The following is a 15317-nucleotide window of genomic DNA, read 5'->3' as shown; positions in this document are numbered from 1 at the left end:
ATATAACTCTTGAAAGCAATCCACCTTCGAAATTTGTCAACGCTATGCGACAATCCTTTTGGGAAAATATTGCCACTATTGACAATCCGCGTCTTGGAACATTTGCAAAAAAGAGTCGACCGACAATCCACTTCGGGAAAATTTGCCACTTACTGAAATGAATGACAATCCACGTTGAGGAACTTTTGCCGATATTTATGATGAATAGAAACCTACAACAATCCTTTGGGAAATTTTGCTATAGGGAAATGGGTGTATGACAATCCAATTTCGAAAAACTTGCCAGCGATGACAATCCGAACTTGGAAAAAATTGCCAAACAAAGAAGGAGCACGACAATCCACGCTTGGAAACTTTGCCAGAGATGACAATCCAATCTTGGAAAAATTGTCGTTGAAGAAGATGCACGACAATCCATTTTTTGGAAATATTCTCAGTTGGGGATGACAATCCAATTTTTGGAAAACTTTGTCGTTTAATAAGAATGCGCGACAATCCATATTTGGAAATATTATCGTTTAAGTGCTTGCTTTTGAACCGATTGTAATGAGCCAGTGTTTTAGGCGCTTAAGCTAAGTGAGACGATTTTTTGTCAGGTCAATCACTTACTACGATTGTAATCGAGCCGACTACTAATCATGTCAAATTGCTTATAGGGGCTAACTGGCGTACCAAGGAACCCGAAATTGCTACATGAGGTCGAAATCACCTTTCTGGGAGGCTTCGAGCTCTGTCGTTGCTGAGATATCTCTGGCGCCAAGAATTGGAGTAGGGTCTTCCCTATTCTGCTGCACTTGTATTTATTTTTGACTATAGAACTTTACCAATTTCTTTAATTATCTTAGGGTTAACCTAAGGCTTAATGTTGCTTGACTCATCGACTTGACACAACTCAAGGTATAAACTTGACTCGATATGTTTGACTGAGGTTGACTCGACTCGAAGTGTAATGACACATGTGTTAGACTCAAATCAAAGTGATACGGCACGACATGAGTCAATGTGTACATGACTCGTGTGTGCATTGTAATGTGATCGTGCGACTCGAAAAATGCAAAAAAAGCAAAAAATTTCTGTCAATTTTGTGGAGGGTACCGACTTTCTCCCGAAAAAGAAAGACGCGAAAAAAGAATCGAAGTTTTCGAATGCATGTTAAATGAGCTTAGTCAAATGTCATTTGATACTATCTCTCAAGGTGCAAGGATTAATCCATCCTAGGCTATCTCAACTTTTGACTTCATGATGAAAGTATTTAGGTAACTTAGGCACGGAGTCTAAGCACTTCATACTTCTATGTAATGACAATTATGATTGATGAGTGATGTTGATATGACAAAGCATGCTTCAACGTTGTGATTTTATGACAAAAGGTTCCTAGGGGAAGTATTTGGTCATGTATCTGTGCGGTGTGTGAAAGTGACACTAAAGTTAGGCCGCAAGAGCTAAGTGTGTGGAAAGATATTATTTATTAAAAGAGTCAAATGGTGGTGACTCTTAAGCTAGGTAAGCTAATGATGTAGGGATCAAGCCCCCAAGTCTAGCTTTAAATTAATAGGGATGAGCATTGGAGATCCCTTGATATGATCATGGTGTAAGTGTGTGAATGTGAATATGAATGCATGTTTATTACGGCCGCACCTCGATGTGAGGTTGCCTACGTATCCGTTAGGAATCAGGCCGAACGTAGCTCTAGCCAAACCTCGTACAAGTGTGTATACCTCAAAAAAGGTCTTTTTAAGGGTTGTAACGTGGTTAGCTAAAGGTTTGAAGAAGAAGGGGATAAAGGCTCAAGACCCTATATAAGCCCCCAAGGTGTGCAACCTTGCTTTTGAATATTTGTATTTTTATGCTTGAGGTTTTCTACTCTTTTTTTAGCTCTTTCCTTTGTTTAAGCATTTATTTCATTTTTATAAGTGTGGGCAATCTCGATCATGCGGTCTATAACTCACTTGGCATTCATGTTTCTCGAGCACTCGATAAGAGACGCAATCTGAGACGTGTTCATATCAAAGATATTTTCATATCAAAGACATTGGAACACTTGCCCTTTTGTACACTTTTATTTATTTTTTTGCTTTTGCTTATTTTTACTATTTTTTGAATTTCTGAAATCACTCAAGCTTTGTTCTTTGAAAATTGCATAAGTTGCACACCATCCCATCCCAAGGTTAGATAGATGTAGATTGAAAAAAGAAAGGTCTATTGTTAGACGAGGCTCAAAGTGGTTTATGAAGAAAGGATTTGTAAATTAGAATGGTGAAAGGAGATATGATGTGGCTACAAGAGGTGCCTCAAATCATTGGTATACCTTGTGTTTAATTCGACATTTTTTTTAAAATGCAATATAATGAAATGATCATATGTAAGGAAATAAATGCTCATTTTTATTAAAAAAATGTATAATGATCCTACAAAATAAATCTAAAAAGAATAAAAAGGTGCCTATGTTAGACTTATTGAGGAAAGGGTAAAGAAAAAAGAAATAGAAAAAAGAGGTCGCGAAATCTTGTCGTCGAAGTTCGCCTCTGTCTTGTGTTGTTTGCTCCGACATCATCCAGTCTTCTCGCTAGCTAGAGGCAATGGGATCTTATTTGCCTCTATGAGATCTTGAATGAGGTTTTGAAACCTGTAGCATTTATCAGTAGTATGACCGCGCCCTCGATGGTACTTGCAATAGGAGTTTGGATTCCATTTCGAAGATCGATTTTCTAGTGTTGGATCCTCGGTAGGGCCGATAGGTTTGATTAATCCTCGATCACAGAGACGATCGAAAGCAGCATCGTAGGTCATTCCAATGGGTGTGAACTCTCGCCTGGGTTTCCTTTTAGATCCTTGATTGTCCATGGCTAAGACACCATTATGGTCAAAGGTACTAACATTATTACTAGAGTGGGTGTTTTCGGAAGAAGAAGTATTGTCGTTCTTCTTTCCTTTCCAGCCACCGTGGTTACTATTGTTAGTAGCTTTTTGCTTTGCGAGGTCGTCTTCGATTTCAATTCCGATGTCATAAACGGCCTTGAAAGTATTCAAGTTGTGTTGATATTTTAAGTGCTTTGAATACTTTTCTTGGAGATTCTTGATAAACATCCTCACAAACTCGGTGGGGACCTCAATCATCTTGGCTGAAGTTTCCCTCCATTTATTAAAGAAAGAAGTAAAGCCTTCATTCTCTTTTTGTCTTAGCATCTCAAGTTGTCTATGGTTGGTTTCAACTTGGATATTGCACTTGTACCTATCAACGAAAGCGTTCACTATCAATTCCCAAGTAGAGGTTTTCTCCTTGTCAAGGGAGAAGAACCATTGTTGGCAAACGGTTTCAAGAGATAGTGGGAACAGATAGAGAGGGGAAAACCTTCTTATCGATACCCTTAATGCTCATTATAGTTTCAAAAGCTCTTAGATGGAAGTAAGGGTTATCTGTTGCCTTGAATTTAGGGATGTCAGTGGCGTTGAACTCATGTGGAAGAAGTTCCTTGTCCAGTGAGACCCCTTGTGAACTCATGCCCTGAAATTTATAGTCACTAGATAGCTTGCTTAGACTCTCTTGCATGAGATCCATCTGTTGTTGCTTCACGGGATCATCGACCTTAAGTGTGAGGAGCTTCAGTGTCTCAGTCACGGTAGTCAATTGGTTCTTAAGATCATTGACTTCTTCTTGAGTCGCCATTATCTTCTTAGCCTTCCTCTTTTGACGAATCGGTTTATCAAAAAGCGAGACTTGAATAAAGAGGTTGTCCTTGATTAATCGCCCTTCTCTCCTCGACCAAGTACTGTGGGAAAGGAAGTTGGGGATATTCATTATTAATTATTTAACTCAAACTCTATTCGACATGCAATGGAAGGAGGAAGTGAAGAAAGATGGAATAGAATGTGAAGAAGAATGATGGAGGGATATGAAGAATTAGGAATAGAATGTACCCCCCAACTCAAATGACGGAAAAGACCGACTCATGCATTAACCTAAGATATGGTCATGGTGACATGTGCTCAGAGTGTGTGCTAAGACTAGTGAGTGTAGATGGTACGTTAAGACTCGTGTCATGACCATGTGGCTAGACTATGTGACTAGACTCAAGCAAATACTAAGTTAAGACTTCACGTATATGCATTAAACTGGATAGACTGTGGTATTTTAGTCATAACTTTTTATCTGCAACTCTGATTGGGATGAAACAAACGCCGAATTAAAGATAAAACTCGGGGCTACAGATCCATAGGTTTTACGACTCGTATTTCTTTCTAGAACTCCAGATATGACCAAAACAAGTTGACGTTTGTGCAATATACGGGAATAAAAATCCGGGTTGACTTAAAGGAACTATGACTCTATTTTATGTTTATTTATTAGCCCAAATTAATTAATTAATTAATTAAACAAAGTTCTTTAGTCATTAATCAGTTTATTTAGTCTTAACACAAGTCAAACAAACGGTTAGGAAAAATCACATAGAGTATGCACAACAAATAATGCACAATTAGTCAAGTAGGCACAATATGATGCAATGAGTTTGCAACCTAACCATGGCTCTAGTTCTCTAAAGTTCGAGATATGGGTTAGTCAATAGAGGGTCCATGGTTAATTGTCCAGATGCACCGCATGGAAGCCTAACCGTGAAGGGTTGGAGCGAGTGGATGTGACACCGCGAGTTTTAGAAAAAAAAACTCGCTTCCATGGTTTGGTGAATTCAACATTCTCGGATGTACCCTTTGTTGCACGGAGCGTTCAATCGGGTAGATGGAGCATGAATTCCCAGAGGGTTATGTTCATTTGTAGAACACATATGGGTTTAAGAAAAATGAGAAATTAAAAAATTCAATCATGAAGTAGGATCGAGCAAACAATACGAAAAACCGGTCGAAATTAGAACGCATATTTCTGGCTCGGTATTGGGGGAAATTGGCGCCAGCAAACAGAGACTGGCGCCAACTTTTAACTGTAGCGCCTGGCGCCAATGCTGGCGTCTGGTGCTACGGCTAAAAGTCTGGCGCCAAGCTCTGGCCCCTGACGCTACTTCCCACATGCCTCAGCAGCTTTATGTGCTCAATAAAATCTTCTAGTTTCGCGCGGTGTTATTTCAGTCCTAGTTGTGAAAGACATTCCTCAAATTTCCTACGTGTAAAATCCTATGTTTTTTACTCATTACGGATGGTCTTTCCAATGAGATCCTTTTTATGCATATGACAATAATGTTAATCAAAATTAAGCACATGAAATACTTAGAACTTTTTGAGTCTCATCCACTCATTCTAAATCATTGCCGAAATAAATTCAGGAATTAAAATAGAAATCCTCCCCAGTGGAGTCGCCAAAAACTGTAGGGAATAATTTCAAGCCTTAAAATCCCAATAGCTTGAACCCCACTGTGATCATACACTAAAGTACGGTGGCGTCCAAAAGGGAAGAAGATAGAGCAAAAGAGTCGCCAACAAGTTTTTAAGGAACTTGTAAACCGTTCATAGGATGAAGGTTACACCCCTTAACGATCCAAGAGATCGTCAACTCCATAAGGTCATGAACCAAATAAGGGTCCGGGGATGATGGTACAAATCCAACCTAAAAGAGATTGAACCTGCCCTAATAATAGGCCTCTACTTTATTCTGATCGTATTCATGTGCGCTTTCTGATTAACATGCAATCAATAGGATTAACCCTAAACCTGTTTAATCTATGTTGGTTGAATATTAATGCACAAATAAACTTTATTGGCGATCACTTGAATTTATAATCACATTAATCCTAACAAGATTATTAATTATCTTATTAAGCATGATTACAAATACAAATTCTCTTTAAGAATGCAATAAAAAGGTGATCAAGCAATAAAGAATAAATAATCAAGCAACATAATAAATAATCAATATCACAACAATAAAATTATAATCAAATTAATCATTATCAAAATAATAATAAATTATAACAATTATAATCATAATCATGTTCATGTTAATATTAAAGCATAATAAACATAGCAAGAACCTAGGCATGATACTAACAAGATTAATAACAAACCCTAGCATGTCACTAAGCAATAAAAATCAAATCTTTAACCCTAACATGATACTTACAATCATAAATATTCGGAAGAACATAGGAAGCATCACAACAATCATATTTAATATTAAAATTACCTAGACATGATACTAGGAATATCATAATAACAATATAAACATGATTTCTACATCATAACATCAATTAAAACATTAAAGCACTTACTTTGATGCTTCGTATCTCTTTCTAATAACAAAATACACACGTTAGTAACTTCAAGGAAAATAATAATCAAACAAAGCAATTAAATTAAATAATTGAAATAGAGATTTGGAACCAAACCCTCAGAAATTAAAACCTTTCACGCCTAGGGCGAAGGCAACTTCGAATATGGCTAGGTGTTTCTAGATCTTGCGAATGCGGAATTTTGTATAAAAAAGTAAGAAAGAATTGAATGAAAGAATGCTAAAGAATTAATGATTGTTGATGAAAGCTTGAGAATGAAGAGAATTGGTTGTAGGTGAATGTAGATGATGAATTGGTGAAAATTGGTGAATATTGGTGAAAATTCGTGCATGAAAACGGAGTTTTTGATACGATATTTATAGAGAAAATTAGCCAAAAAAGATAATTTAACAAAACAGAGTGACGCACGCAAAACAAGGTTGGCGCCAACCCTGGCTAGCTGGCGTCAGTCACCAATGGCTAGCGCCAGGCGCCAATGGCTAGCGCCTGGCGCCAAGCCTGGTTCCAGGCGCCAATGCCTGGGGTTGGACGCCAAACTAGATCTTAACGCGTTTTCGAAAATCTGATAAATTTCCCGTACTGGAAGATAAAATAATATAATTCCTTCGAAAATGCTATTTGATTTTGATTAAAACTCTGAAAAGTCAACAAAGTCAATTTATCAATGCTAATTGAATTAGGAATGAAAAGAACCTTCTAGAAGATTCTAGAAGACTAAAAGCATTCCTAATTGCATTAGGAATGATAAATCACATTAGGCCCTCCCCAAGATCATTGGGCCGCACATAAAGTTCAAACCGGGCCTAGCTTAGTAAATTGGCCATAACTTCCTCAATATTCATCGGAATTGGGCTTATAATATATCGTTAGAAAGGTCTTTGCAAGCCCCATGCAACTACACTACTATTGGACCCATATCATGGACCAACCAAACTAGATTGGCTGTTTTCTTAAAATAAAGTTTTCAAAAACAGAGAGAAGAGAAAAATAAAAACTTTCCGCAACACTAGACCTTTCCACACTTTCGTTTTATTCGATTATGATTCGATGTGAAAGGTACTCATCACTGAGTTTGGTTTTGGGGAGACACAAATGGGTGTCTACAACCACCTATACAGATAGGTGGCACACCGACCTTGTAAATAGCAGGTGCCTACGCGGCACCAAACAGTTCTCCACGTGTCAGAGGGACATGCCACGTTCCGAGAAGCAGCTCTCCACGTGGCAGAGACTGACGCCGGTAAGGACATGAATTATTCAATGATTAACGAGGGCTTTAAACTGCACGGCACTCTTTTACCGGCATATTGTAGATGTTACCGGTATATCCCGTACAATTGGCATGGTGATATTTAGGATTTGGTTTGTAAATGTTGTGTTAACTACGAGTAACACGAGGCGAAGAAGGGGGTGATTGTGTGGGCCGAATGGCATTTTACCCCTTAAGGTAGCTGAGGGAGCGTGTAGGAGAATTATATGTACTGTGGTAGGAGTAGTGGGCTGATTGAGGAAAGTAGGCCCAATAAAAGAATTGGATGGTGATGTGTGTGAGGTGGCACGACAGGTTGGCTGTGTGGGGAAGTCGGTCCAGCAAAAATATTACATAAAATTATAACAATAAATTTGCTTAAGATCATGAAAATTATAAAAAATTAATATACTATCAATACATAACTCCTCTCACGTAGCATGTAACTTATATACTATATGTCAGAGGGTAGCACAAATAACGCCGATCAAAGTGGAGAATAATAATCTAATATATATAAATAAAGTAGGTATTTTTGGAGAGCATTGGGAGCGCCACATAAGAAAAGTTATATTTTTAACCAATTAAAAATTAGATTTTTATTTTATTTTAGAATTAAAAAAATCACTCGCCACCTAAACAAAAGTGACGAATAAAATTTAAAATTTTTGCCACGTAGGTAAAAACGACGAATAGTAATTTATTAGGATTTTTATTTTTTAAGAACACTAAATTTTATCCTTTTTATTTGTTACAAAACTAAAACTAATCTTTAGATATTAGGATTTATATTATTTTAAAAACTTAAAATTAAATTTTGATATTTAAAAAATATAAATTATCATTCGATGTTAATGGTTTTATGTAAATATCTGATGATATAATCCACCAAAAAAATATTTATATACTAAATGTATGTAGAAATTCGTGCATCGCACGCCACATAAGCAAAAGTAATATTTTGACCATTGAAAAATTAGATTTATATATTAATTTAGAATTTTAATTTTCAGTCTCCATTTAAGATATTAACAAATGAAATTTGAGAATTGAAAACAAAAAATAATAATTTAAGATTTAAATTATGAAAAAAAAACAAAAATTATCTTTTACATTAGGATTTATATTACTTTAACGAATAATTAGAAATTAAAAAATATATTTTGATTTAATGATTTTATCTAATTATCCGATGAATGAGATAATATTTATTTCAATTTATAAATTCAAGTTCTATAATTTAGAACTTAACCAAATATTTTACCTTAAATTAATGTTAAAATAATAGAATAGAAAATAAAAACAAAAAAAATTAAGAAATTACAAAAAAAATATACAAAATGAAATATTTAAAAACCGTGCATCGCACAGGCTTACATCTAGTTAGAATAAATAGAGGACATTTAGAGTTCCAATTCTTCATCCACAACAATCAAACAAAAGAAAATTACATAAAATTATATCAGTATACATATAAATGATCATGGCGAATCAATCATTTTCAACCATTTTGATGTTGGCTCTCTTCTTGGCATTTCTAATGGGCACACTAGCTGGTATATCTTTGTTTTCCCCTTCATCTTTTGCTTTGATTTCGTCTTGTACGCTTGCTAACTGTCTAGCTTAATCGATTTTGCTAACCATTGACTACGAACTTGAGTTATATTTTTATTATAGCGAATGATGTATAATGGTGTACGTATGTTTATGTATACAGCTTCTGATACAGTGCTTGGCTGCTTTGCAAGAGGAGTCAGTTGTGTTACGGATGACGATTGTTGTCTCCCTCAATGTATCCAATATGATGATCAACATTCCTTTTGCGCTATTTAAGATCGCGGTGCATTCATAATTGACAACTATACCTTTACCATATGATCGGTCGAGCTACATGAATAAGTAAACAAGTCGATCTATTTCGAATTTGGTGTATGTGTGATTAAGGTTATGCTAGGACTTGTGAAGGCGAGTAATTTATGGATCAGACGCATGCTCTATCTTACGGAGTATTAAATTACTAGCATAACAATAGTATAATTTAATTATGTACGTATGTTATGTAACATTGTTTTAAATGAGATGCTAAGCAATAAATTCTTGTCATTTACCCTTTTTCTTTTAGGGATCGAAACATGTCATATACTTTACTTTACTTCATATGTTTGGTTAACCAATTTCAATTATTCCTAGAATATGATGCCGTAATGATTTTAGAAGATGAATTAAACTTGAATATGCTTAAGTTAGATATGATGTATAAAATATGAGTATATATGATCAAAATTCATGAAATAATTTGTATCATGTTACATATTTTTACAAAGAGACCCAAAAAAAAAAAAAAAAAATAAAAAATTCTTAAAAAGTCTTTTATTCATGGCAAAAATCTCCAAGATACACCAAGTTTAGCTAGCTAAAGTTCAGTAAATCCAGCAACAAACTTTAATACAGTAAGAGTAAAAACAATGGATGCAACAATCACAGATAAAATCATCCATGGATGAGTACAGTAATCTCTCATAAAAATAGTCATCCATCGATGCCAACTAGTCGAAGCGTACTTGTTCACATCACGGCAAGTATCGGAGTAATAATAGCTGGTTGTTAGATTTAAGTGTTTGCCAATGTTGGTAAAAAGTTTTTTAACATCTTCGTCACTTCCTAGATAATTATCGAAAATTTTGCTTTTAATCAGTACTTGCACGTCTTCCACGGTGTCTACCAATTCGTCGAGGAAGAAGATGTAATCAATGAAGTAAGAATCCTTGGAATAATGGCAGTGCTCAAAGTATATCAGGTTCCTGAATAAAGATTCCGTAACATCACTTATATCTAATTTCGAAATCTTTAGCTTCCCTTTCGAAAATGTTATTTCGAGTGGGTTTTCACTTTCACTTGGTACAAATTTAACTCCATAGTCTTTTAGTTTCTTAGCAGTGTAACGAAGATGAATATTGTCATACTCGTCGTTTTCTCTCTTGGTAAAACATAGTGACGATAATGAATGAACCCAAGACATTGCCTCGTGCATGTATGAGATAGAATTATCAACTGTTATATTTGTGTTTTCAACTGTTTCATTTGTGTTTGGTTGGGTGCACAATGGATTCGTTTGTATAGGGTCGCGCAATGGTATGTTCAAAGAAAGGTAACAGGACATCCTCTGGAGATCCACTAGATGTTTTATGCTTGATTCATCTGTAATTTTCTCGCCGTTGATAATACTCCCAATAACCTTGTCTCCGGGGATACCAAAGGTCTTGCGCATGTAATCAAGAGTGAAAAGAATGGGTCTAGGGTTTAAATTCCCAAATGCCTTGTTACATATTTCCTTAAAAACAAAAAAAGGGAGTTGGTTTTCTAGCAGAAATAAATCTTTCGCTAAGTATGGCATTAGTCCTTGTAGCTTATTCTCTATAGAAGGTTCATGAATTGAATATCTGTTCTCAAACGTAGGAATTTTGCACATGAAATAATAAACCAAGAATGCAGCATCGAGCACTATCATTTCAATAAACTCATTGCTAGAGATATCATTGAATTGATGTTGATAAGAGCCGCGAATTTCCCATTCCTTTTCCCTTACAAAATTGATGTAAGGCTCCAAGCTTGGATAAGCATTGTAGGGATTTTTAAGGAAGTAATCCAAGTAAATCCATTTAACCTCTTGCATGGTTTCTAAATTTTCATCTTTATAGTAGACGGGGCCAATTGACATGACCGAAGGTTGATAAAATTCTTCGTTTCCTTTCAAGATAAACTCAGGAACTTTATAAATGCAACAGATATCAGAGACAACACAAGGCAAGGATTCCAATTTGATTTTCATTGAAGCTGCCACCTCATTATTAATTTGATCTGGCTTTTTTAGAGGTTTGTTTTCCATCTGCGTTAATGTGATTAATCATACAATGTAAGTAAATAGGAACTTCATTAAAGAGGAAAATTTACTTCAAATTCAATGTCCCACTTTAAAATTATTATATTCCAAACTATTATACTTAGGAATTAGTATATATTCAATGTGTTACAATAAGTAACATAAGCATGGATTAAAATTTCCAAATCCACAATATACGTGCTTCACCCTATAAGGTTATATATCTATCATAAAATATGTAGTACGTAGTTAAGCCCAAAAGTCCAACACGCACGGTTAATGTGGCTTAAAAACATGATGTGAATTTTTGGTATCCTTATGATTGGTGAGGGAACAAAGCAAGCAAGCAACGAAGAAGGAGATTCACCATAAGGAGACAGTCTGGTTAGTGGGGAGGCCGGGTGGTCATGACCATCAACTGCAGAGTCTGGTTTGCTAGGTGCTCGTCCGGCAGGTACTCCTATTGAGCAGAATCATACTCTGGCGAAATCAGAGTCCTCTTTCTTTTCTGATCCAGAGCAGTATCGACAGCTTGTGGGCCGTCTGATTTATTTGTCTTTTACTAGACCGGATTTGGCATACGCGGTGCATATTTTATCCCAATTTATGCAACACCCGCGACAGGACCATTGGGAAGCGGCTCTTCGTACAGTGCGGTACTTGAAGGGATGTCCGGGTCAGGGTATCCTTTTGAGTTCAGATTGTGATTTCCATATTACATGTTGGTGTGATTCAGATTAGGCCGGTTGTCCCTTGTCGCGCCGTTCTATCTCTGGCTGGTTGGTGTTTCTTGGGGCTTCTCCTATATCTTGGAAGACTAAGAAACAGGACACTGTGGCCAAGTCTTCTTCAGAGGCCGAATTCCGCTCAATGTCTAAAACTACTGATGAGTTGAAATGGTTAAAGGCCCTTCTTCTGAGTTTGGGTGTCTCACATCCCCGTGCTATGAGTTTGTTTTGTGATAATCAATCAGCTTTGTATATTGCGAAGAATCTGGTTTTCCATGAGCGTACCAAGCACATTGAGGTGGATTGTTATTATCTTCGTGATGCGATTTAGGATGGTATCATTAGTCCGTCTTATGTGAAGATAACGGATCAATTAGCGGATATATTCACCAAGGCTTTGAGTAAAAGTCAATTCATGTATTTACTTGGCAAGTTGGGCATTTGTGATTTGCATGCTCCAACTTGAGGGGGTGTTAGGGCCTATTATTATGTATAGTGTATAGTTATCGGGCCTATTTCATGAGCCCTAATCTTTTTGCTAGGTTGTATATATACGCTTGCTATACTCTAATGAAAACTACGGAAAATTATTTCGTGACACTCGATGTGGACAACAATATTACGTTGTAGACAATAACTTGATTGCTTGCTAGCTTTTCCTTAATAAATTTCTTGGCTTGGTTGATTTATTGGACTCTAGTATCTTTATTTCTATTAAATTGTATTTATTGTAGAAAGATATATATGTAAACCACAAATTGTTATATACGGACCAGCTACTTTGAGGTTATTTTGTCAGTGTTATAGGAGTTACTTTGTCGGTTTTGTAGAAGTTATGTTACTCAGTCAATTTTTGTTGGAGTTACTCCGTCAATGTTGTAGGGGTTATTCGGTCATAGTGTATGTTATAGAGGTTACTTAGTCTTTTGTATAGGGGTTACTTTGTTATTTTACAAGCGGTCACACGGTGTGCCCAGCCACATAGAAAACAACCTGTTGTAAATTTAAGTGTACATGTGTAATTTATGCAAGATAAGAGAGGTACGCTGGTACACTTGTTTATTGTAATTTTTGTTTGCAATTCCCATTTTCTACTTGTGTTTGTACATCTTTTTACCCTTTATTACTTTATTCAACCTTTTCTTATACTTTTTCGCTTCATAATGTTGGTCCCATATACAATTTTGGGCGTTTTAAAAAGTTTTACTCATATTGAATATATTTCCTTTATAACTTGATTTTTTTTTGGAATTAACTGATTGTGGATTGATGACATGACTCTAAGTAAGGGAATTTTTACCTTAAATTATGCAATTATGACTTGTGCTTTCCTAATGAAAAATAAAAAAAAAAAAGTTAAATAAGGTAAACTAATTATGAAATATGTTGTACTTAAATGTTATATTACAAATATATTTGTTTTCTTATTTTATGTGATTGATTCCATATGGGACTAACATTATGAAACGGAGGGCGTATCATTCTATACTCTATTATGAAATTTGTGTTGTGAGAGTAGAAATTTCCAATTTTTTTAATTTTAAGTATTATTATTAAACTCAAATTACTTACTCTATTCGCTGTTATTACACACAAATTTGGTTATAAATATCTTAATTAATTGAAATACATTGCAGATCCATTGATATTAATTTTTTAAGTTAAATTGAATTTTATTTTATTTTTTTACCTTTTGTTTTTTTATATAACATAACTAATGGCTTAGGACTTCAGATCATGTGCTAATTGATCTACATGCATAAGATATCAGATTATTGTAGACTAATCTTAATATTTCAAAAGCAAGTGTATCTCTCTTTGTCCTTAAAATGGTTCAATGTACAGCTTGGAAAACTTCATTGCGTTCTCTTAGACATTATATATTGAAACAATACATTAAATAGAAGTATTATATATAAATAGATTCCTCGTAGAAATTACCTCATACATTGGATATTCAAAATGCAGTTTTAAACAAGCACCTTTCGGGTTTTGATCAGAAACGGATGCGCCCAGCGGCTAGAATAATACTGTATCAAAATTCAACAAAAAAAAAATACTATGTTTAGATAATAATAATAATATAAAATAGGATTGAATTGAATGACAAAATATCACAAAGTATTTTTACTCCATATTTTTAACTCATTTTTTGCCGCCCTAACTAAAATTTCTAGCTATTAATAACATTTACTCTTTGAGAGTGCGTGATAGCTCAAGTGGTTTGAGCTTCCCTCCCGGTTTCAAGAGATTCTAGGATCGATTCTCACCCCTTTCTTGTGGCTCTTTAAACACCAATAATAATAATAATAATAATAATAATAATAATAATAATAATAATAATAATAATAATAAATAACATTTACACTTTAAGTAAATTTGTGAACGTTTGATTTTCTTGATTAACTAAAAAAAATCGTTTTCCTTGAATTATTTCTGCTTCTCTAAACAAAGAAACAATAATTCTTTTTGACAACTAATTGTAAATCATTGAGATATGAGAGCAAATAAAGGTTTTAGAGTAGCCAAATTTTGTAATTTGAATTGAAAGAGAAATAAACATACCAGATAATATGAGGATCTGAGTTCAAGAGTTATTGCACCACAAAGTTAGCGATCTAATAAGAAAAGGAGATGAAGTGTGAAGGATTACTAATTATTGATGACTTCAAATAAGGTGAATTCTTCTATCTTATTTAAAAGGACAGTACATCTCACTTATTAACATTTTTAATTAGCTAGAAACTAGAAAGTTCCTTTTATTTCTGACTTATTTTTATATTTCCTCGTTTTGGAGTTACATGCATGTTCATGAGTGCACATTTATGATTTATCTATCGATATATTTGTAATTACGTTAAGTACAAAATATGTAAATATTTGATATTCTGAAAATAATCATTGAGACATATCAAGCTGTAAGATTCCAAACAAACAAAGGAAGTATTTTGGTTCCACTTGCTTGCATAATGTCGGATTAATTAGAGTGTGGACTTTTTGTAAGTTCCATCTGTTGGCAGATAATTAAGAAACATAAAGAAAAAAAATAAATGGTTATTAAATAACCATGCATTACCATTGAAAACTAAAGGTGTTTCCAAATATAGGGAAAAATAACTAATGGTAATAAATATTGCAGGCTAAATTTTAAATGGCTTAGCTTGTTTTAGGAAAACTATAAATTGAGCATTTCCTTCATTTGTATGTAATAATTTCAAGAGAAA

General features: G+C 34.7%; 1 protein-coding gene across 1 annotated transcript; it reads right to left on the bottom strand.

Annotated features, from left to right (window-relative positions):
* Positions 1–9898: 9898 nt before the first annotated feature.
* Positions 9899–11371, bottom strand: LOC110722979 (UPF0481 protein At3g47200-like). The gene has a single exon (XM_021902251.1). It carries the CDS (start codon positions 11369–11371, stop codon positions 9899–9901), a length of 1473 nt encoding a protein of 490 aa, XP_021757943.1.
* Between the last annotated feature and the right edge of the window lie 3946 nt (positions 11372–15317).

The sequence above is a fragment of the Chenopodium quinoa genome, unplaced genomic scaffold, assembly GCF_001683475.1.
Source record: "Chenopodium quinoa cultivar QQ74 unplaced genomic scaffold, ASM168347v1, whole genome shotgun sequence".
Classification (NCBI taxonomy): domain Eukaryota; kingdom Viridiplantae; phylum Streptophyta; class Magnoliopsida; order Caryophyllales; family Amaranthaceae; genus Chenopodium; species Chenopodium quinoa.
Note: the sequence above shows the minus strand (reverse complement) of the source record. Positions and strands in the feature narration are given on the sequence as shown.

Bases quoted from the DNA above. Each gene is read 5' to 3' on its own strand.
- LOC110722979 (XM_021902251.1), bottom strand. From the start codon at position 11,371: ATGGAAAACAAACCTCTAAAAAAGCCAGATCAAATTAATAATGAGGTG.